Source organism: Ornithorhynchus anatinus, chromosome 13 (genome assembly GCF_004115215.2).
Source record: "Ornithorhynchus anatinus isolate Pmale09 chromosome 13, mOrnAna1.pri.v4, whole genome shotgun sequence".
Taxonomy (NCBI): domain Eukaryota; kingdom Metazoa; phylum Chordata; class Mammalia; order Monotremata; family Ornithorhynchidae; genus Ornithorhynchus; species Ornithorhynchus anatinus.
In genome coordinates, this window is record NC_041740.1 from 39,389,286 (window position 1) to 39,411,823 (window position 22,538).

At 57.5% G+C, this 22,538-nt stretch overlaps 1 protein-coding gene across 2 annotated transcripts; it reads right to left on the minus strand.

Annotated features, from left to right (window-relative positions):
* Nucleotides 1-1,567: 1,567 nt before the first annotated feature.
* Nucleotides 1,568-20,940, minus strand: ADCY4 (adenylate cyclase 4). 2 transcript variants are annotated; one of them, XM_029078420.2, is made up of 25 exons: nt 20,777-20,940; nt 19,395-19,592; nt 19,150-19,311; nt 18,268-18,417; nt 17,331-17,479; nt 17,059-17,170; nt 16,320-16,447; nt 15,925-16,083; nt 15,700-15,832; nt 15,093-15,287; nt 14,608-14,651; nt 13,781-13,858; nt 13,240-13,309; nt 12,231-12,328; nt 11,539-11,623; nt 10,696-10,833; nt 9,899-10,006; nt 9,212-9,396; nt 8,944-9,028; nt 7,843-8,001; nt 6,823-6,906; nt 2,892-2,999; nt 2,534-2,648; nt 2,055-2,179; nt 1,568-1,782 (listed from the first exon to the last, which is right to left on the minus strand). In XM_029078420.2, the coding sequence occupies exons 1-25, from the start codon at nt 20,933-20,935 to the stop codon at nt 1,630-1,632; spliced, it is 3,180 nt and encodes a 1,059-aa protein (XP_028934253.2). In that variant the 5' UTR covers nt 20,936-20,940; the 3' UTR covers nt 1,568-1,629. The 2 variants fall into 2 exon arrangements, with proteins under 2 accessions (XP_028934253.2, XP_028934252.1); XM_029078419.1 differs by having other exon boundaries at nt 6,823-6,969.
* Between the last annotated feature and the right edge of the window lie 1,598 nt (nt 20,941-22,538).

The window sequence follows — 22,538 nt, forward strand, 5'->3', positions numbered from 1 at the left end:
GGGCGGGACACGGCCCGTTCTGGGGCGCGGGATGGAGCTGGAGCCAAATACCTACCCGACCCGCCACAATTGCCATCCCCGCATCAACGATCTCTGCCTCTGTCTCTGCCTTTGTCTCTCTGGAAATCAGTGCTTCAGATGGGGCAGGCCCTGTCTCACATCGGCAGTTCTGATCGCACGGAATTATGAGTTTGACAAGAGAGATACCATCCCCCCCTCGAGAAACGCTAAACGAGATAAACCCGCAGATCAAACACACCGTTGGACCCCCATCGGAAAACACCCGCTGCACGGGCGAGCTCGGCCACCCGGCTCGTGCCCACACACGGGCTCGCGCAGTGACCCTGAGCCCCCCAAAAGTACACACGCCCCCCTCAGAGAGCAGTAGGCCCTGCCCCAGAAAGGCTGAGGGTGCAGGGGTGATGCCTACCGCTCAGAGGGTTGCCCCAGATAGCTATCGGACCAGCTGTTTCCTGTTGATACCCGGCTCGGTGCCGGCTCTGATTGCAGGGACGGGAGAGAGCAGGTAGGTGGGCTCTCGGGGCCTGTGTTTCAGTCCCTCCTTTTTTGAATGGTGCTTCTTAAGCGCTCGCTAGGTGCCAAACACTGTTCTAAGCAGCGTTAGGTAGGGGTAGGTAGAAGTTAATCGGGTCCCACACGGTCCCTGTCTTGGGTGGGGCTCACGGTCCAAGTAGGAGGAAGGACAGGTATTTTAAGTCCCCATTTTACGGTTGAGGGAACTGAGGCACAGAGGCCTGGGAAACGGTGTAGTCTAGTGGTGAGAGCCGGGGCCTGGGAGTCTGAAAGACCGGGGTTCTGATCCCGGGCCCGCCAATTGCTTGCTGGGTGGCCCTGGGGAAGTCACTTCACTTCTCTGTGCCTGATGGTGATACCTGATCTCCCTCCTCCTTACACTGTCAGCTCCATGAGGGAGCGAGACCGTGCCCGACCTAGTTAACCGGCACCTATCCCAGTGTCTAGAACAGCGTTTGACGCACGGTAAGCACTTAAATACCACTTAAAAAAAAAGTTTCAAAAGAGGGAAGTGAAGTGACTTGCCCGAGGTCGCACAGCGAGCAACTGGCGGAGCCGGGATTGGAACCCAGGTCCTCTGAGCCTCACGTCCGTGCTCTTTCCACTAGCCTGCCACGGTGATTCTCTTTCATCCCCCACAGCCGAGCAGCAGCCCGTGGTGTCGGCCCCGGAGGGGAGACGGAGCCAAAAGCTGCCGGGAGACCCCAACTCCCCACCCCCAACTGTCCTGCGGGTGTCGGGTGCGGGGGTGGCTTGAAGCGGGCAGGGCGCGGGACCCCCCCTCCTGGCTGTGAGGTTTCAAAGAGTCCCCCGTCACGACCCAGATGTTACTGCAGCAGGAAGAACGTATTAGACCTCAAAAGGGACTTCCTAAGTGAGAAGGAACACCACACCGGAACAAGCGAGGGTTTGCGGCATCTCCTTCCCCGGCGAACCCTAGGATGGGCCGGGGAGGGGCTGGCCCGCTCCGAGACGGGAGGATGGATGGAATGACCTCCCCCGGCGGCCCGATCGACCTCCAATCCCAGGCGGCCCCTGTGAAACCGGCATCGCTTTTATTGTCACCTTGGTTGGGGGAAGGGAAGGAAGGAGGGGTCAGCTGAGCGTGGGTCCCGGGGGTCCAGCCCGAGCCAGCTCAGTGGACAGGAAGTAGGTCCGGAGTTGCCCTTTGCCCTTGACGGTGATGACCCCCCGGCTGTAGCAGGTATAACCCAGGCTCTGCAGGGCCTGGGCCGTCTCCTCGGTCACCTGGGGAAGGGACGGGGAGGTGGACCCCTCGATCCCGTGCCCCCGGCCCAGGACAACCGGCCACCAGCGAGGGTCGAGTAGGCCCGGGCGTGAGTCAGGCCTAACCGGAAGCGATCTCCGCTCACCACACCCGCCCCGGTCTCTTCCCTAAAGCGACTCTTCCCCCAGCCCCTCCCCTCCTCCCTCCTGTCCTCCCCCCGGCTCCCCAGCCCGGATGCCCTTGCCCTTCCACCCTCCCCACCTCCCGCTGCCCCTCCGCTCGCTGCCCTCACCTGGATCTTGCCCATGACGCCCGTGCTCTCCATGCGGCTGGCCACGTTCACCGTGTTGCCCCAGATGTCGTACTGCGGCTTCTGGGCCCCAATCACCCCCGCCACCACTGGCCCGTGGTTCAGCCCTGGCACGGGAGGGGGGGTGGGGGCGTCTCATTATTATTATGGCATTTGTTAAGCGCTTACTAGGTGCCGAGCACTGTTCTGCGCGCTGGGGTAGATACAAGGTAACCACGTTGTCCCCCGTGGGGCTCACAGTCTTGACTCCCATTTTCCAGAGGAGGCCCAGAGAAGTGAAGTGGCGGAGCCGGGATCAGAACCCACGACCTCTGACTCCCAAGCCCGGGATCTTTCCTCTAGACCGACTGATTGATCGATCGATTGAAGGGAAGGGGGGCTGAAGGGACAGACTGGGCGGGGACTCGAGGCTGGGGTCTGGGGGAGTCGGGGGGGAGGGGCGAGGGGGAGAGTCCTCTCACCAACACGCAGGCGGAAACTGTTGAACGAGTGCTTGTTGATCACGTCCAGCTTGGCCCCCAAGGCCACGGCGAACTCCACCATGGTGCCCAGGTGGCTACAGCTTCGCTCTGTGTCCTGGCGACGGGTCCCACCCCCCCCCCCCAGGATACACCAATTAGGAAGTCAGAGTGAGGCCCTCCACCCAAAGACACCGACGAGGGATCGGGGAAAGGCCCAGCCCCTGGGACACAGCAATGAGGGATCAGGAGCTGCTCCTGAAATTCATCAACGAGCCCGCAGTTGAGAAGGATTGGCGGGATCATGGGGTGGCATGGGGTGGCATGGATGGGCGAACTCACTGCGGGTTGGAAGAGGTACCTGCTGGGCATCCTGCCCTGACGTGGCATTTAACCCCGTGGCAGCCATGTACGTGCTGCCTATGGTTTTGATCTTCTCCACACCACTGAACTTGGGTTTGGACAGCAGCTGTGGACAGAGGTGATGGCGCTGTTCTTATTCGTTTTTTCTCGAGGGTATCTATTAAGCGCTTACTCTACGGCAGGCACCGTACTGAGCGCTGGGGTAGACACAAGCTAATCGGGTCGGACACAGTCCACGTTCCGCAAGGGGCTCGGGGGTCAGAGGTCGCGGGTTCTAACCCTGGCTCCGCCGCTCATCAGCCGTGTGACTTCGGGCAAGTCACTTGGCTTCTCTGTGCCTCAGTGACCTCATCTGGAAAATGGGGATGAAGACCTCGAGCCCCACGGGGGACAACCTGATTAGCTTGTATTCATTCAATAGCATTTATTGAGCGCTCACTACGTGCAGAGCGCTGAACTAAGCGCTTGTATCTCCCCCAGCGCTTAGAACAGTGCTTGGCACATAGTAAGTGCTTAACAAATACCATCATCATTATCATTAATCCCCAAACCTCAGATGAGGAGACTGAGGCACAGAGAAGTGAAGCGACTCGCCCAAGGTCACACGGCAGGCGAGTGGCAGAGCCGGGATTAGAACCCAGGTACTTTGGACTCTCAAACCTAGGTTTTATCCACTGGGCCAGGCTGCTTCTGAGGAGGCGGATTCCCACCGTCCCACTTTCTCCCCATCTTTCTCGCCCTTCTCAAAGGGAGAAGACCGAGAGGGACCAAGGAAGAGAGGGACACGAAGAGACTGAGTTTGGGAGAGTTGGGAAGAGGGAAGGGATAGTCGGAGATGTGGAGAGGCAGAGGCCTCTTTCTCCTTCCCTCCTCCTTCTCCTCCCAACTCGGACATCTCGGTCCCTATCACCACCACCGTCCTCCCCGACCCGGAAACCGGCATCCTTCGTGTCACCCTCGACTCCTCCATCACTCCATGGTGTTTATTGAGCTCTCACTGGGTGCAGAACACTCTCTACTAAGCGCTTGGGAGAGTACGATGCAATCGAATCGGCAGACCCGTCCCCTCCCCACAAGGATCTCGCAGTCTGGACGGGGAGATGGACGTTAAGATAAATGGGAGGTCGGGGCCGTGGCGGAGACAAAAGTGCAGTGGAGGCGGGGAGGGAATGAATTTAAGGAGTACAGGTCCAGCTGCATCGTTGACACAGAAAGGAGGATAAATGAAGGATGTGAGGGAAGGTCTTTCGGAGATGTGATCTTCGAAGGTGGGCAGAGGGGTGATCTGTTGGATTTAAAGGGAAGTTCCAGGCCAGAGACAGGATGCGGGCGAGGGGCCGGTGATGAGAGAGATGAGACTGAGGTACAACGGGTAGGGTGGCGATAGAGGAAAGGAGTGTACGGGTTGGGTTGTAACAGATCAGTTAGGTATGTTAGCAGTGGGGAGAGCTGATTTGCTGAAATCCGCCCTTTCCTCTCCATCCAAACTGCTAACACGTGAATACAATCACTCATCCTAGCCCGCCTACATTACTGCATCAGCCTCCTCTCTCACCTCCCAGCTTCCTGCCTCTCCCCGCCCCACACTTCACGCCGCTGCCCGGATCATCTTTCTACAGAAACGTTCAGGACATGCCACTTCCCTCCTTCAAAATCTCCAGTGGTTGCCTAGCCACCTCCTTAACGAACAAAAACTCCTCTCCACTGTTTTAAAGTAGTCCATCCCCTCACCCCCTCCTACCTCACCTCCTTTCTCTCCTTCTCCAGCCCAGCCCGCACACTCCGCTCCTCCTCCCTGGGCCTCGACTTGGCCTATCTCGCCGCCGACCCACGTCCCACCTCTTGCTTGGAACGCTCTCCTTCCTCAAATCCGCCAGACAGTGACTCTCCCCACCCTTCGAAGCCTTACTGAAGGCCCATCTCCTCCAAGAAGCCTTCCCAGACTAAGGCCCCCCCCTTTTCCTCACCCCCCCCCCATTCCCTTCTGCATCACCCCGTCTTGCTCCCTTTGCTGTTCCCTCTCTCCCAGTCCCACAGCCCTTACGTCTACATCTGCATTTATTTATTTGTGTTGACGTCTGTTTACTTGTATTGATGATAATAATAATGGTATTTATTAAGCTCTTACTACGTGCCAAGCAGTGTTCTAAGTGCTGGGTTAGGTATCTATTCTCCACCCCCGCCCAGACTGTGAGCTCGTTGTGGGGAGGGATTGTTTCTCTTTATTGCTGTATTGTACTTTCCCAAGCGCTTAGTACTGTGTTCTGCGATAGATACGATTGAATGAAAGAACGATTAAGAGAACTACAGAGTTCAAGTGACTTCCCTCGAAACTCTTCAAAGATAGCCCGTCTCCCTCCACATCAGAATTTCCTGAGCACTGAGCTTTCTCCATCTTGCACATCTGCTCTCTTCAGTCCTCCCAAGTGAACCCGTTAACCGTTGCTCCCAACTCTCCCACCTCAGCTCCCCCCTATTATTATTATTACTATTACTACTAATAATAATAAAGGAAGGTTTTCTGGAGGAAGTGGGATTTTAGGAGGGGCTCTGTGAAGACGGGAAGGGCTGGTAGATTTTTGTGGGGAGGGGCTGCAGGAAGCAAGGTGGAGGGCGGAGGCAAGAGATTCGAGAGCCAGAAGCAAGCGAGCAATGATAATAATAACGGTGAATTTGTTAAGACCTTACTATGGGCCAAGCACTGGACTAAGCGCTGGGGTAGATGACGACGATGACGATAATCAGGTCCCTCATGGGGTTCACAGTCTAAATAGGAGGGAGAACAGGTAGTAAATCCCCATTTTACAGATGAGGAAACTGAGGCCCAGAGAAAAGGTTTGCCCGAGGTCACACCGCAGGCAAGTGGATTAGACTCGGAATTAGAACTCAGGCCCATGCTCCTTCCACTAGGCTACGCTGCTTCCCAACATCCCAAGTTGTAGCAACCCAACAGCCCACTTTCCAAGCGCTTAGGACAGGGCTCTGCACTTAGTAAGTGCTTGATAAATATGATTGAAAGAGCGAACCAATGATTGCCCGCATGATTACACCCATCTTTAGCAATCACATGTATTTTTCTATATTAACTGTGCATTCAATTATTTATTCTGATTTATTCTATTTCATTGGGGGGGTATTCACTCTGCCACGCTGGTCATTTTTGTTCTTCCTCCCGCTCTCACTATTTGTAAATACTTTCGCGTTAGAGTATAAGCTCCTTGAGGACAGGGAGCCCATTCTTTTTTGCTCCTGTTCTACTTTCCCAAGTGCTCAGCGTAGTGCTCTGCACCCAGGAGGTGCTCAATAAAAGTCAACGGTATTTATCGAGCACCTCCTGAGCACCTATTAAAGTGACTTTGGGCAAGTCACTTAACTTCTCTGTGCCTCAGTTACCTCATCTGTAAAATGGGATGAAGACTGTGAGCCCCACGTGGGACAACCTGATCACCTTGTATCCCCTCAGCGCTTAGAACAGTGCTTTGCACATAGTAAGCGCTTAACAAATGCCATCATTATTATTATTATTATTATTATTAAAGGCAGAGCACCATATTAAACACTTAGAAAAGTAAAACTGCAGCAGAAGACATGTTCTTTGCCCTCTAATGGGGGAAACGGACCCTAAAATAATTTATGACTAGGAGGAGGAAAAAGAGAGTTAGTTAGCGCTTAAGGAATAGGTTGTGTCAATGATTGAGGGTTTTCCATTCAAGGATAGTTCTGAGGGGATTTGTAGAGCCAGCAATGGATGGAGAGGAGGGAGTTAGGAAAGGTAGTGGAAGGGGACGCCGCCAGAGAGGTCTTGGCCTTGCGGCCGGGCAAAGTCTCGGGGTTGGAGGCAAAGGATACCAGCAGGCCCTCCAGAGCTTATTCCCGCGTACGGCACCAAAGAGGTGCTCAGTAGATACTATCTTAGGGGGGGCCAATACCTCGTCAAAGTCAGCGATGATCTCGTTGAGCAGCCGTAGACACTCCAGCCCTTCCCGATTGACGTTGGACTCGGAATAAAACTCCTTGAAGTCGGGAATGGAGGCGAAGAGGACGCAGACACACTCGTAAGACTGGTGGTACAGGTCCTGGGACAGGGCCAGGGGGTCAGGACCCAGCAGAGTGGGGGGCTCTGGACGACGCCTGTCCCCCCTTTGCCCAGAGCCCCTACCCCACCCCCATGCCACCAGGGACGACTCCCAGCCTTTTGGGTCTGGCGGGGTGGGGAGGTGGAAGGGGGAGGGATTTGAGGAGCCAAAGATCAGGGGTCACCATGCTGCAAAAAATTTTTTATGGTATTTGTTACGTGCGTTCTGTGAGCAGAAATGTGTCTGTTGCTGTATCGTACTCTCCCAAGTGCTCAGTACAGTGCTTGGCACACGGTAAGTATTCAATAAATACGACTGAACGAATGAATGTGCCAGGTGCACTGAGGTAGATGATGATATCGATGGCATTCGTTAAGCGCTTACTATGTGCTGGGCCGCTAATCGGGTTGGCCGGGGTCCCTGTCCCACGCGGGACTCACAGTCTTCATCCCCATTTTACTGATGAGGGAACTGAGACACAGAGAAAGGAAATGATTTGCCCAAGGTCACACAGCAGACAAGCGGCGGAGCCGGGATTAGAACCCAGGCCCTTCTGACTCCCAGGCCTGGGCTCTAGCCATTAGGCCACGCTGCTTCGATGGTTCTAGGGGGCGGGGCCTCGCAGGATCACCTGGGCCACGGTCCAGAATCGGGGGCGACATATGGGACACGCATTACCCTGAATCTACCCCGGCGCTTAGAACAGTGTCCGGCACAGAGTAAGAACTTGACAAACACCGTAAAAAAAAGAGGATGACCTAACGGCAGTGGCTCTGAGGTCAGGGAAAAGGCTTGGATGAGGAATCTAGGATCATCTCCTCGGAGCTGTGGGGTGGGGGGGGGGTCACAGGTCAGAGGTCGAGGGAGGGTCACCTCATTGCGGCGATTCTGGCCGATGAACTGTGGGGCCACGTGGGCGGGTAAGACGTTCTCCAACAGGAGCCGGGTCAGGTTCTCCATGGTCTCCGTCTCCTCACGCTCCTGCCTCAGTTTCTTCTTCCATAGGAAGTCCAGGCGGCAGTAATACTCGTTCTGGGGTGAGCCGCAGCAACGACATGGGAGAGGGTGGGAAGGGGGCTCAGAAAGGGGAACTGAGGCAGGGTCCCACGGTGGAGCCCTGGGAGCGTGTACGTGTGTGTTCGTGTGTGTCTGTGTGCTCGTGTGTGTCTGTAGGCCGGTGAAGATGGTCAGGTGGTGAATCTCCCCAGGGGGACCGGGACTGGTCATGGCTTGGTCTAGACTCTTAGATCGTTATTAATAATAATAATAATAATAATAATTTGTGGCATTTGTTACTCGCTTACTAGGTGCCAAGCACTCTGCTAAGAGCTGGGGTGAATGTTTTGTCCGTCTGACTCCCCCGATTAGACTGTAAGCCCATCAGTGGGCAGAGATCGTCTCTATCTGTTGCCGAATTGTACATTCCAAGCGCTTAGTACAGTGCTCTGCACATAGTAAGCGCTCAATAAATACTATCGAATGAACGAATGAACGCAAGCAAGCCGGGTCGGACACAGTTCCACATGGTGCTCCGTCTTAATCTCCATTTTACAGAAGAGGGAAACGAGGCACAGAGAAGTGAAATGATGTGTCTGAGGTCACGCAGCAGCCACTGTGGGAAGGGAACGTGGCCTAGTGGTCAGAGCGCAGACCTGGGAGTCAGAAGGTCATGGCTTCCTCACAATCCCAGCTCCGCCACTTGTCTGCTGGGTGACCTTGGGGAAGTCACCTCACTTCTCCGTGTCTCAATTCCCTCATCGGTAAAATGGGGATTGAGCCTGGCAGCCCCACGTGGGCCAGGGGACCGTGTCCATCCCCATTTGCCTGTCTCCACCCGAGCGTTTAGTACAGTGCTGGCACATAGCGCTGAACAAATACTATAACAACTACTAACCTGTTTTAGTGTAAAATGCAGTGAGTGCTCTGCTTGATTGACTATTGATTGATTTGGGGGAGCGGGGGGGAGCGTCTCACCTGTCGAGCCAGCGCCAGGAGGGTGAAGAAGAAGACGAAGAAGGAAAAAGCGCCCATCAGCTTGGGCTCCTTCAGCACCCCCGGTCTGAGGAAGGGATGGAGGGAGTGGTGGGGGGGGGGAGTCAGGACCCCTCCCCACCGCCCCAACCTCCCCTCCATTCCGCACCCCGTCATCCCATTCCGGGGGGATCCAGGAGATCTCCTCGCCTGACCCCGGCCCACCCCAGGGCCCACCCGGATCCCAGTGGGGGTCGAGGGGGTCGGGTACCTTCGGGCCGAGGGGGGCGGGTAGAGGAGGCCGACGAGGCAGTCGGACAGCCAGGCGTGGCTCTGCAGGAAGAGGCTGCAGGAGACCAGCAGCCATAACAGCAGCAGCAGCAGCTTCAGCTCGAAGCTCATGTGCAGGAAGAGGGAGCAGGAGAGGAAGCCCAGAACGGAACAGTGCATGCAATACTGCAGGGGTGGGGACAAGGGTCAGGGACAGAGGCTGGGGTCGTGGGGGAGGGAGAGGGGAGAGGTCAAAGGCGCGGGAGGGGGTGTGGAGGGGCAAGGGAGGCTTCTCTGGCCCAGCCCCACCCCCGGCTAATAATAACAAAATTGTGGTATTTGTTAAGCGCTTACTATGTGTCAGGCACTCTATCGAGGGCTGGGGATCAAGCCAATCGGAGCCCCATTTTCCAGCTGAGGGAACTGAGGCCTAGAGAATCGAATGGACTTGCCCAAGGTCGCCCAGAGGCAAGTGGCAGAGCCAGGATTAGACACGACCTTCGGTCTCCCGGGCCTGTGCTCTAGCCATTAGGCCGTGTCTCAGGGGTCCCAGGTGTGTGTGGGGGGGTGCTCCTCCCCCCGACTTCTGACTGCCCCTCGCTTCAGTCAGAAGAAGAAGGTGGGTGTCCGTCCCCCATTCTGGGAAGGGTCATCCAGCTAGGTGAGCGGGATCGGGGTGGGAGCGCACCGGGAAGCTGATGAGGGGAAGGAAGTCAGGGTGCTCCCAAGACGCGTTGGTAGCCACGAAGGAGGCGTTAGGGGTCGAGAAAGGGCAGTCGGTCACTGGTAGGAAGAGCTGTTGAAAGAGAACAGGGAGGGGGAGAGTTGGCGGCCAAGGGGCGTCTAGGGCGGAGTCACTGGGCAGAGAGGGCAGACCAGCGGCGACTCGGGCCCGGGGCCTCCTCAGACCCAAGCTGAGAGGTCATTCACTCATTCATTCATTCAATCGTATTTACTGAGCGCTTACTGTGTGCAGAGCACTGTACTAAGCGCTTGGAAAGTCCAATTCGGCAACGGATAGAGACACTCCCTACCCAACAACGGGCTCACAGTCTAGAAGGAGGGAGACGGACAACAAAGCGAAACAAGTAGTCGGGCATCAATACCATCAATAAAAATAGAGTTATGGATATATACACATCATTAATAAAATAAATAGAATAATAAATATGTACATATATGCCCCAGTGCTGTGGGGCCGGGAGGTGGGTAGACAGAGGGAGGGATTTGGGGCGTTGGGGAGGGGAGGAGGGGAAGAGGAAAAGGGGGGGGTCAGTCTGGGAAGCCCTCCTGGAGGAGGTGAGCTTTCAGTGGGTCCCAGATGGGTATCCCAGGGTTCAGGATTCTTGCCCCCCAGTCCTGACGCCCCCAGCCCCCAGCCCAGACCCCCATCTCCCTCCACCCCGGGAACCGGGGGCAGAAGCCAGGGTCGAGGAGGGAGGGGAGAGGGAGAGAAAGGGGTCATCCCAGTCCAGCCTCACCCACCAGGTTGGCGACGGCCATGGTGAGAACGATGACGATGGTGGCGATCCCTAAGGCCACCCGGAGCCCCGGACGATTGGCCACTGCCCCCGACAGCTCGGGCAGCCAGTGGAGCAGCTTGGGACCCTTCAGGACGCACCTCTGGGGAGGGGGAACACGGGGTGGGGAGAGGGTCACGATTCCCCTCAGCTCAGCCGGGGCTGAGGGGAGAAGACTGTGAACTCCTGGTGGCCAGGGAATGTGACTGTTTATTGTTATTAAGCGCCCAGTACAGTGCTTTGCATATAGGAAGCACTCAATGAATGCAATTGAACGAATGAACGAATGAGAAGGGGTGTCCCTTGTATTGGGTGTTGAGCCCCGATGCTCTCCAAACTCTCGAGGGACCATCAGAGTCCTCTTTTTCCGGTTGAGGGAGCAGGAGTAGGGACTGGTCTGGGGGAAAACTGCGGGGAAAAATCCTCCATTCCCACTGGGCTGAAGATGGGAGGAACGGTCCCTGGGAGAATCCTCTTTCCGCAATGGTTAGAGATAAGAGCTGTGGTTTCTGGGCGAATCCTCCCTCCCCGATGGCTGGGATGGGAAGAGTGATTTCTGGGAGAATCCTCCCTTCCCATGAGCTGCCATGGGAGCAACGGTTTCCTCTCTCTCTCTACCCACTGGCTAGGGGAAGGAGGAATAGTTTCTGGAAGAAATCCTCTTGCACAAGGGAAGAGAGTCCGGGAGTGGGAGGTCAAAGCCCAGACGGGATTTCTCCAGGACCACTTCCCATCCCTCCGCAGACGGGGCCCGCCCCCTCTGAGAAAGGGGGGAAACTCCCCTCCCTTCCCCCCCTCCCCACCTCACCGTCAGATGCTCTGCAAAGCAGGTGAAAAGGAGGAGGAGGAAGAGGAGGAAGGCGATGCCATAGGCGATGACCAGAGCTGGGGGCCTGAAGGGAGACGGAGAGGGACCGATCACACTACCTAATACCCGCATGGCGTTCCTAATAATACTGTGTCAGCTGTGTGACTGTGGGCAAGTCACTTAACTTCTCTGTGCCTCCGTTACCTCATCTGGAAAATGGGGATTAACTGTGAGCCTCACGTGGGACAACCTGATGACCCTTATCTACCCCAGCGCTTAGAACAGTGCTCGGCACATAGTGAGCGCTTAACAAATACCAACGTTATTAATAATAATAATAATAGTGGTATTTGATAAGGGCTTATCATGGAACAAGCACTGGGATAGGTACAAGCTAATCGGACACGGTCTCTGTCCCACATGGGGCTCCCAGCCTTAATCCCCATTTTCCAGATGAGGGAACTGAGCCACCGGGAAGTGAAGTGATCGCCCAAGGTCAAACGGCAGCTACGCGGCGGAGCCGGGAGCAGAACCTCCGTCCTCGTCCTCCCAGCCCCGTGCTCTTTCCACTGGGCCACACGGCTCCTCCCGTGTTCTGCAGCGATGTGGCACGGGGCGGTGGGAGATTTGGAGCCTCGAACAGGAGGTTCTGGGGGTTGCCCGCCCCTCACCCCCAAACCACCTCTACTCACCGGTTGGCCACCAGCATCTGGATGGTGAAGTTGGACAGGAAAACCAGGAAAGTGCAGGCCGCGTAGTATTTGAAAGCCGGCAGAGCCGAGAGCCGGTACTGGAGAGAAGGAGGCCTCGGGGCTGGCGATCACTCCATCGGGCCCCACATCTCCAGGGGTACGTCCCCCACCCCCACCCCCACTCCACCCGGGGCCAGCATCCCCAACCTGGGACGCAGAATATTCTCCCTGCAGGGAATGTGTCTATTTATTGTTCTTTTGTACTCTCCCGAGCGCTTAGGACAGTGCTTTGCATTCATTCATTCGTTCAGTCGGCTTTACTGAGCGCTTACTGTGTGCAGAGCACTGTCTTAAGCATGTGGGAGAGCACAGTGCGATAATAAACCAGCATATTCCTTGCCCACAACGAGCTTACAGTCTAAAGGGGGAGGGGACAGGCATTAATATAAACATTGTAAATAATAAATAGAGAAGGAGCGTGGCTTGGTGGAAAGAGGCCGGGCTTGGGAGTCAGAGGATGTGGGTTCTAATCCCGGCTCCGCCACTGGTCGGTTGTGGGACCTTGGGCAAGCCACTTAACTTCTCTGGGCCTCAGTGTCCTCATCTGTAAAATGGGGATTTAAGACTGTGAGCCCCAGGTGGGACCACCTGATGATCTTGTATCTACCCCAGCGCTTAGAACCGTGCTTGGCACACGGTAAGGGCTTAACAAATACCATCATCGTTATTATTATAAGTAGATTACTGCTATAATTTGCACACGGTAAGGGCTCAGTAAATACGAGTGAATGAATGCATGAATGAATGAATGCAGGAGAGAAGCCCGGTGGTCTTCCCTGGTGGGTGGATGACTGAACTCCCACAGGACTCGGGCTTCCTGGCGTCTCTCTGCCCTCCTTGCTGGGGGAAACCTGCCCCTGCCCCTGGAACCCCAGCCTGGGGGGTGGGTTCCAGATCCGGGGGGAGAAACCTGTCGCCGGATCATTTGTCTGCAACGCCCCCTACTCACCTCCTTCTCCATCTCCTTCTTCCTGAAGTAGAGGGTCACTGGGTTGAAGTCCTTGGATCTCTTCCACTGTCTAGAAGAGACCAGGAGGAGCCTCATTTTGTTTCTGTGGCGTTTGTTAGGCGCTGACTATGTGCCGGGCACTGTACTAAGCGCTGGGGTGGTTACAAGATAATTAGATTGGACACAGTCCGTGTCCCACATAGCGTTCACAGTCTTAATCCCCATTTCACGGATGAGGGAACTGAGGCACAGAGAAGTGAAGGGACTTGTCCCAGGTCACACAGCAGACAAGCGGCAGAGGCAGGATTAGAATACAAGTCCTCTGAGTCCCAGGCCTGGGCTCTTTCCACTAGGTCATGCTGCTTCTCTTTCCCGGGGATTAGATCCTGGGATTATTCCCCCCTCACCCCACCCTAACCACCATCACCAGTTCTCTTCCCTCGAAACGAATGAATGTCCTCCACGCGGTCCCACTTCTTCCGGACCGGAAGGATCTAGAGCAGGTTTTCCCGCCCACCCTTACCCCCATCCCCAGCCTTACTTCTGGGAGTTGAGTTGTTCGATGACCTGAAAGAACTCGGTGTCCAACTCATCCTCCAGGCCTCGGGGGGTGCGGGCCCTGGGGGGAGACCCCAGACCACCATCGTTGTCATGGAGACATTGTCCGGGTGGACCCCAGTCATCCCCATCCTCACCCCCCCAAGCATTTACGTACAGATCCTTATACTCTTTTGCTTCCCCTCTCTGCAATTTATCCTTATATTAACTATCATCATTATTATTAATAATAACATAGCGCTTAACAAATTCGGTCATCGTCATAATTATAATAATCGTTACGATCTCACTAGGTGTCAAGCACTGTTCTAAGCGCTGGGGTAGGTAGAAGATAATCAGCTTGGACCCAGTCCACGTCCAGCATGGGGCGCACGGTCGGAGGGTGAAGGGATTTAATCCCCACTTTACAGATGAGGAAACTGAGGCACAGAGAAGTGAAGTGACTTGTCGAAGGTCACAGAGCAGACAGGGGAGAGCCGGGATTAGAACCCAGGTCCCCCGGTTCCCAGGTCGGGGCTCTTTCCCTTAGACCACGCCGCTTACCTAATTTACTTTAACATCCGTCTCCCCAACTATACTGTAAACTCCTCGAGGCCAGGGATTGGGTCTACCCAATCTACTGTACTCTCTCAGGCATTTAGTACAGTGCTCTGCACACAGCAAGTGCTCAGTAAATACCATTGATTGAATGACCACGAAAACCGCCATACCCTCCCTGGCTTAGCTTGAGGCAGTCCTTCCGCCCTCCCTTAGCCCCCTTCATGGGCCCTCCCGGGTAGGGGGGTATCGGGGGGGGGGGTGTCTCCTCACCGGTCCAAGCTCCTCTGGGGGTTCAACGAACCTAGGACAATCTCCTGTGTGGGGGAGGGCGAGGAAGGGGAGACGGTGGCAGGGGAGGAGAGAAGTGTGGAGTAAATGGGTTAGAGATTTTTAATACCGCATCTCACACTCCTCCATCCCGGCTAGAGTGGGGAGGAGGCTGGGAGAGTCTTCCCTGGAGGGGCTTTCTGAGGGAGGGGCCATTCTGCACTGAGCCAGAGGGTCGGGGGTCGGCAGAGGAAACTCTGATCTTCGGGGAGGGGGGTCCACGGGCCACTGAGGCCTGCAGGAGGCCCGGAGTGGGACGGACTGGAGGAAGGGAAGGTGTGTGTGTGAGGGTCTGTCCTCGGGGCCTGGGATAGGGCCAGGAGAAGACTGGGAGATAGGGTGGGGGGTCAGGCAGCCAGATCACACTAAGCCACAGGAGGGGAGCGGGTAAGGGGAGGAAAATCGGGGGGGAAGGGAGGGAGCCGAACCTGGAGGGAGTCACGTCCCCCCGGGGGCGCCGCAGGTCCGGGGCTGTGCAGGTGGCTGAGGTTGGCAAAGGGCTTGGCGGCGCCCCAGGACTCCAGGTAGCGGGTCATCAGCAGCGATGGACGCATCGTGGTGCCCTCGGCCGAAGACAGCGGCCCCCCCGGGGTCCCTGCCCCCTCCTCTTCTTCCTCCTCCGCCTGGGGAAACAGGAGGGTCACCTCCTGAGCGGCCCTTCTGCTCCTCCTTCTCCTCCCTGCCCTTAATCCCAGAAGCTCCAGTGCCCTCCCAGCCCTCCAGAGACAAGGATGGGGCAGTGGGCGGGAGGAGGGAAGGACAAGGGGGAGAGGAGGAGGGGGAGAGGAGGAAAGGAGAGAGGAAGAAGGGGGAGAGGAGCAGGGGGCGAGGAGGAAAGGGGAGAGGAGGAAGGAAAGAGGAAGAAGGAGAAGAGGAGGAAAGGGGAGAGGAGGAAGGCGGGGAGGAGAAAGGAGAAGAGGTGAAAGGAGGAGAGGAGGGTCTCCCAATAGAGATCATGGCCACGTGGTCCCGTTGGGTGAGCTGAGTTTGTTCCAGGGCCAGGCTGTCCAGGGATGGGGGGGTAGGGGGACTCACCCGGGGGTCAATGACCAGGTAGGTGGTCTCCCCCAGCTCTCTCAGGTAGGCGTCACGTTGTCCGGGGGCCGCATCCTCCACCGCGTAGGCCCCGCCCAGCAGGGCCAGGGTCGCCCCTGTGATGTGTACCCGCCTGAGGGTGCCGGGGGTCAGAGAGGACAGGCCCTCCCTTGACCCCGCCCCTCCCCCAGGCCATACCCACCCGCCCCGGCCTCGCCCACTCACCCGGGCACCCCCCCGGCCTCCATGTGATTAGCCAGGGTGACGTCGTGGGACCAGACGTCGTACTGCCACTTCTGCAGGCCGATGACCCCGCAGAGCACGCTGCCCGAGTGGACCCCCACGCGCATGCTGATCTCCACCCCGGTGGCCGCCCGCAGCTTCCTGGGCAGTGCCGAGGGAGGGGATGGTGAGATGAGGGGGCAGAGGGGTGACTACCGCACAGCCCTCTCCCCGCAGAGACTCCATCCTTCAAGACACCCCCTTTAAACCCCAACCCTCTCTCGTCTCAAGGCCACCCGCTCCCTGGCCGTCCCGGCCCTTTATTCTGGTGGGGGGGAATGTTCCGCCCCCCGGCTCCCACCGCCCGCAGGCCCGAGGCGCGGTTCCGCCGGACTGACCGGATGGCCCGGCACATGTCCAGCCCCATCCGCACGCAGTTGAGCGCGTGGTCCGGCAGCGAGAGCGGCAGCCCGGACACGCAGTAGTAACAGTCGCCCAGGATCTTGATTCGCATGCACTCGTGCTCCTGGAGGCGGAGGACATGGGGTCAAGAGGGTCCTCACGGTCAAGGGGCAAGAGGTGGGGGTGCCCTAGAGGGTAGGTCCGGGGTGGCGGGGTCCGCACCAGGCTCAGGGGTGGGATCGGAGGGGTTCCGAGAAGCAGCTTGACCTCGTGGAAAGAACACCGGCCCGGGAGTCGGCGGACGTGGGCTCTAGCCTCGGCTCGGCCAAGTGCTTGCTGGGTGACCTTGGGCAAGTCACTTAACTTTTCTGTGCCTCAGTTCCTCAACTCTAAGAGGGGGAATTAAAGACTTGTTCCCTCTCCGACTGTGACTGTCCCAGATGGGACGGTTGGTCAGTCAATCGTATTTCCTGTGTGCAAAGCATTGGGAAAGTGCTTGAGAGAATACAATGTGATTACCTAACAGACACATTCCCTGCCCACAGTGAGCTTACGGTCTAGACGGTGACTGTGTCCGACCTAATTAACTTGTACCTACCCCAGCTCTTAGAACAGTGTTTGTCACATAGCAAGCGCTCAACAGATACTATAAAAGAGGGGAGAGGGGACCCCCACTTCCCTTGCGCGGGCTTCCCTAGCGAAGGTTCTGGGGACGAGCTCTCCCGGGGTTCTGACCTTGGCGATCTGGTCGAACTTGCCAAAGAGCTCATTGAGCATCAACACCAGCTCCTTGGGCGAGCACTCGCTGGCCAGCCTTGTGAAGCCCACGATGTCCGCATACAGCACGCTGGAGCGGGGAGGGGCGGGCACAGACGGGAGGTGTGTGGGGAGGGGGTTGGTGGGGCCCAGGCCAGGGAGCTGGACCCTCCCCCGCCTTGGTCTCTGAGACGGGGAACCACCGGCCCTTCTCCTGGAAGCTGGGGCGGTCCCCGAAACCACGCCGATACCTGACGCCCTGGTGCCTCTTGACGTAGAGACTGTGGAAGTTGTTGGTGCCTTCGGGCCGCGGGCCCTGTCCGGCCTGCAGCCGCGCCATGATCTCCGCTTTCATCTCCCGGGCCAGGTAGGCGGGCAGGATGGACAGCAGCAGGTGCTCCTGGGGCGGGCATGGGGACAGGGATCCCCCAGGCTGTAACCTCCCCTCTCTAGGCCGTAAACCCTCCCCGCCGGGCTGTAAACTGCCCCCCCCCCGGGTTGTAAACTCCCCTGTTTGGGCTGTAAACTCTCCTTTCCAGGCCATAGGAACCCCTGCCTAGGCTGTAAGGCTTCCCCTCAGGCTGCCAACTCTGCCCTAGGCTGTCAGCTCCCCCAGCTAGGCTATAAGCTCCTTCCTCCGGGCTGAAAGCTTCCCCCTCCGCCAGACTGCAAACTCTGCCCCCTAAACTGTAAACTCCCCTGTTTAGGCCGTAAGCTTCCCCCATCCAAACTGCAAGCTCCCTCCTCTAAACCGTAAGCTCCCTTCTAGACTTTGAATTCTCCCCTCTAGGCTGTAAATTTCCCTCTAAACTGGAACCCACCCCCCTCTAAGCTGTCAACTCTTCCGGTTAAAATGTAAATTCCTCCTTTTCGGCTGTCAGCTTCCCCCCTCTAGGCTGTCAGCTCCCCTCCTCTAAGGGGAAAGCTTCTCCTGTCGGACGTGACCGCTTGCCCTGAGAGCGTGGCTCCTAACGGTATCGTCCGGTGCTCCGCGCACCGTAGCAGTTTGATAAGTTGATCAAACTTATTTGATTGATTGATTGGTTGAGTGATTGATTGATTGATGGGTGCCCGGCGAAGGCACTCCCTTCCCCGGGCACCAGTCCTCTTCCACCCTCTGCCCATCAGGCCGGGACCCTCCCGGCCCGCTGCCCGTCAGTCGGTGACCACCTGCCCCGGCCGGCTGACCTGGTGGCGCTTCTCTGAGTCCAGGCGTCGCCGGGAGTGCAGGGAGCGCAGCGCTTCTCGGAAGGTGGCCCTCAGGGCGCGCTCCATCAGCGCCTTGTGATAGGCCCCGGCCGCGTTCCCGCACAAGAACAGCACCGCGTTGGCCGCCAGCTGGGGGGGGGGGGGGGGGGACACAGCCCGGGGGGGGGGGGGGTCGGGAGGATGGGCGGGGGCAGTGAGGGGTCGGAAACGGGCGTGGCCATGTGTGGGCGTGGCCTGGGATGGGCGTGACCGGGAATACTAATGAATAATTATGGTATTTGTTAAACTCTTATTATGTGCCGAGCACTGTTCTAATCCCGGCTCCGCCGCTTGTCAGCTGGGTGACTTTGGGCAAGTCACTTCGCTTCTCTGTGCCTCAGTGTCCTCATCTGTCAAATGGGGATGAAGGAGCCCCACGTGGGACCACCTGATGACCCTGTATCCTCTCCAGCGCTTAGAACAGTGCTTGGCATAGACTAAGCGCCTTACCAATGCCATCATCATACTAAGCGCTGGGGTAGAGGGTCATCAGATTGTCCCACGTGGGGCTCACATCTTTCAATCCCCATTTTTTACAGATGAGGGAATTGAGGCACAGAGAAGTGAAGCGACTTGCTCGTGGATGGGCGGGGTCACGGGTGGGTGTGGGCAGGGAGGGTCGGGGGGTGAAGAAATGGGGGGGCGGTCAGTGGTGGGCGAGGCAGGGGGGAGGCGGATGGATTGGGAACTGGTCGTGGTCTGGGGTGGGAGAGGTCAGGGGAGAGAGCGGTCAGGGGTGGGAGCGGTCAGGGGCGGGCACGGCCCGGTCGAGGCGGTGGGGATTTGTGGGTGTCGGTGTTTGGGGGGTGAGGGGGTCTTCACCTGTTTGAGCTTGGGCTCCGGGGGTCCGTGCTGAGGACCGAGGTACAGCCCAAGGACCAGGAGGTGCGACAGGGACGAGGCCAGGCCGGCGACCGCCGCGTCCCTCATGCCCAGCGGCAGCATGGTGTACACGGTGAAGATGATGAAGAGGAAGAAGGACACCTGGGCGGTGCGGGTCCGGGTGAGACCCCCCGGTCTCCAGCTCCCCGGCCCCCAACCCGGCCCCCAGGGGCTGACCCTCTGACCTGGTCCCAGGCGCTGACGGTGCCCCCGGTGAAGAGGAAGCCGTGGCCCAGGGCGAGCAGGGCGGCCCACACTAGGCCCGACACCGGGCGAGTGCAGCTCTGCAGCCTCTGCTCCCGCGAAGCCAGCACCAGCAGCAGCGAGAACCCGCCCACGGCCACCAGCACCGTGGACACGAAGGCCGGGTCCGAGCCCAGGGTCTGCGGGGGAGGGGACGGAGGGGACGGAGGGGACAGGGGAGAACGCGGGCGTCAGGGAGGGCCGGGGAATTGGCCCAGGGTGATGGGACGGCTACCGGACTGAAGGGAGACTCGAAAATCTGCGGGCTAATTTCGATAGCAATACTAATAATAATGGTAATGATGATTAATGATTACGGTACTTGCTAAGCGCTCACTGTGTGCCGAGCACGGTTCTAAGCGCTGGGTTGTGGTCTCACTACGTGCCAGGCACTGATCTGAGCGCTGGGTTGTGGTATTGGTTAAGCGCTTGCTAGGTGACGGGCACTGGTCTAAGCTCTGGGATGGGGTATTGGTTAAGCGCCTATTAGGTACCAGGCCCTGTTCTAAGCGCTTACTAGGTGCCAGGCACTGTTCTAAGCACTGGGTTGTGGTACCGGTTAAGCGCCTACTAGGTACCAGGCCCTGTTCTAAGTGCTTACTAGATGTCAGGCACCGTTCTAAGCATTTCCTAGGTGCCAGGCACTGTTCTAAGCGCTGGGTTGCGATATCTGGTTAAGCGCTTACTAGGTGCCAGGCACTGGTCTAAGTGCTGGGTTGTGATATTTGGTTAAGCGCTTACTAGGTGCCAGGCACTGGTCCAAGCGCTGGGATGTGGTCCTGGTTAAGCGCTTACTAGGTGCCAGGCACTGTTCTAAGAGCTTACTAGGTGCCAGGCACTGGTCCAAGCGCTGGGATGTGGTACTGGTGAAGCGCTTACGATGTCTTACTATGCACATAGTACTTAGCACAGTGCAAGCGCTTAGTCCTGTGCCCAAAGCCGGGGGGAGGGCGGTCCAGGCCCGAGCTCCGACGCCCTTCCTGCCTCTAAACTCTCCCACAACGCCCTGTCCCCCCTCCCCCAGCCGGGAACACCCTGGTCGGGGGAGAGAGGGGGGCGGGGAGGGCTCCGGGTGGGACGAGACACCCCCCCTTTTCCTCCCCTCCCCCCTTCCCTCCGGAGACCCCCCCTCCCCCTCAGAGGAAGAATGGAAAGGAGGAAACGGAGATTCCCAGGGGACTGGGAAGGAATTCCCTTCCCGGAGTCGGATTCCTCCAGGATCAGGGGGAGGGGGAGGGGGGTCTGGAGGGCCCCTCCCTGGAGCCCCCGGGACCCCGAGGAGGCCCCCCCCCCCCGGGTCCCCCCGGTCCCCCCCGGGGCTCACCGGTCCGCTGGCCCAGGTGATGGCGAGCAGGGCGGCCAGCGCGGCGAGCAGGATGGCGAGCAGCAGGAGGAGCAGCGGGTACTGCTGGCTGAGGCTGTAGTAGGTCTCGTAGAAGAGGTCCTCGCTCGGGGGAGGCCGGGGGGCCAGCAGGCGGGGCATGTCGACCCCCCCCCCCCCGACCCCCGACCCCCCCACGACCCCCGACCCCCGGGGCCGGGGGTGAGGGGCGCTCCCCCGGAGGCCTGCCTGGAGGAGGAGGCCACCTGTGAGCGCCAGGGATTTGGGCTTCTCGTTCTGGCGTCCTCTCCCGACCGCTTAGCACAGTGCTTTGCACGCAGTAATCGCTCCACAAATACGATTCATAAGGGTAAGAATGAGGTACTCCAGGCTACTCTCCCCAGGGCTTAGCACCGTGCTCCGCCCACAGTATTCGCTCAAGAAATACGATGTAATGACAATCTTACCCCGGGCTTCTCTCCCGAGCGCTCAGTACGGTGCTCTGCACGCAGTAAGCGCTCAAAAAATACGATTCATGGTAATAATAGCAATCCTAAGTTACTCCAGTCTACTCTCCCCAGCGCTTAGCACCGTGCTCTGCACGCAGGAAGCGCTCAAGAAACACGAGTCATAATAATAATCATAATAGCAATACTAAGTTACTCCAGTCTACTTGCCCGAGCGCTTAGCACCGTGCTCTGCACTCTGTAAGCGCTCAAGAAATACGCTTCCTGATAATAACACTAGCAATAGTAAGTTACTCCAGTCTTCTCTCCGCAGTGCTTAGCACCGTGCTCTGCCCTCAGTAAGCGCTCAAGAAATATGCTTCATAATAATAATAATAGCACAGCGCTTAGCGCCGTGCTCTGCACACAGTAAGCGCTCAAGAAATACGCTTCATAAAAATAATAACAATAAGAAGTTACTCCGGTCTTCTCTCCGCAGCGCTTAGCGCCGTGCTCTGCACACGGTAAGCGCTCAAGAAATATGCTTCATAATAATAATAGCAATAAGAATAATAATAATAATAATGTTGGTATTTGTTAAGCGCTTACTATGTGCCAAGCACTGTTCTAAGCGCTGGGGTAGACATGGGGAATCAGGTTGTCCCACGTGGGGCTCACAATCTTAATCCCCATTTTACAGATGAGGGAACTGAGGCACAGAGAAGTTAAGTGACTTGCCCACAGTCACACAGCCGACAAGTGGCAGAGCTGGGATTCGAACTCATGAGCCCTGACTCCAAAGCCAAGAAGTTACTCCGGTCTTCTCTCCCCAGCGCTTAGCACCGTGCTCTGCACACGGTAGGCGCTCAAAAAATACCCTTCATAATAATAACAATAGCAATAAGAAGTTACTCCGGTCTTCTCTCCCCAGCGCTTAGCACCGTGCTCTGCACACGGTAGGCGCTCAAAAAATACCCTTCATAATAATAACAATAGCAATAAGAAGTTACTCCGGTCTTCTCTCCCCAGCGCTTAGCACCGTGCTCTGCACACGGTAGGCGCTCAAAAAATGCGATCCATCATCATCATCATCATCATCATGTTATCCCATTCTACTCTCCCGAGCGCTTAGGATGGTGCTCTGCACAGAGTAAGCGCTGACGAAAGAGCTTTTATTGAGTGAGTGATGGGGGTCCCCCTGGGCACCTCTGGGGAGGGAAGGGGGTCCCCGGGAAGGGGGTCCCCGGGTTTGGGGGGAGGTGGGGGGGGGGGCACTCACCGCGGGTTGGTCCCGGTGGGCAGCGGGCAGGAGCCTGGCA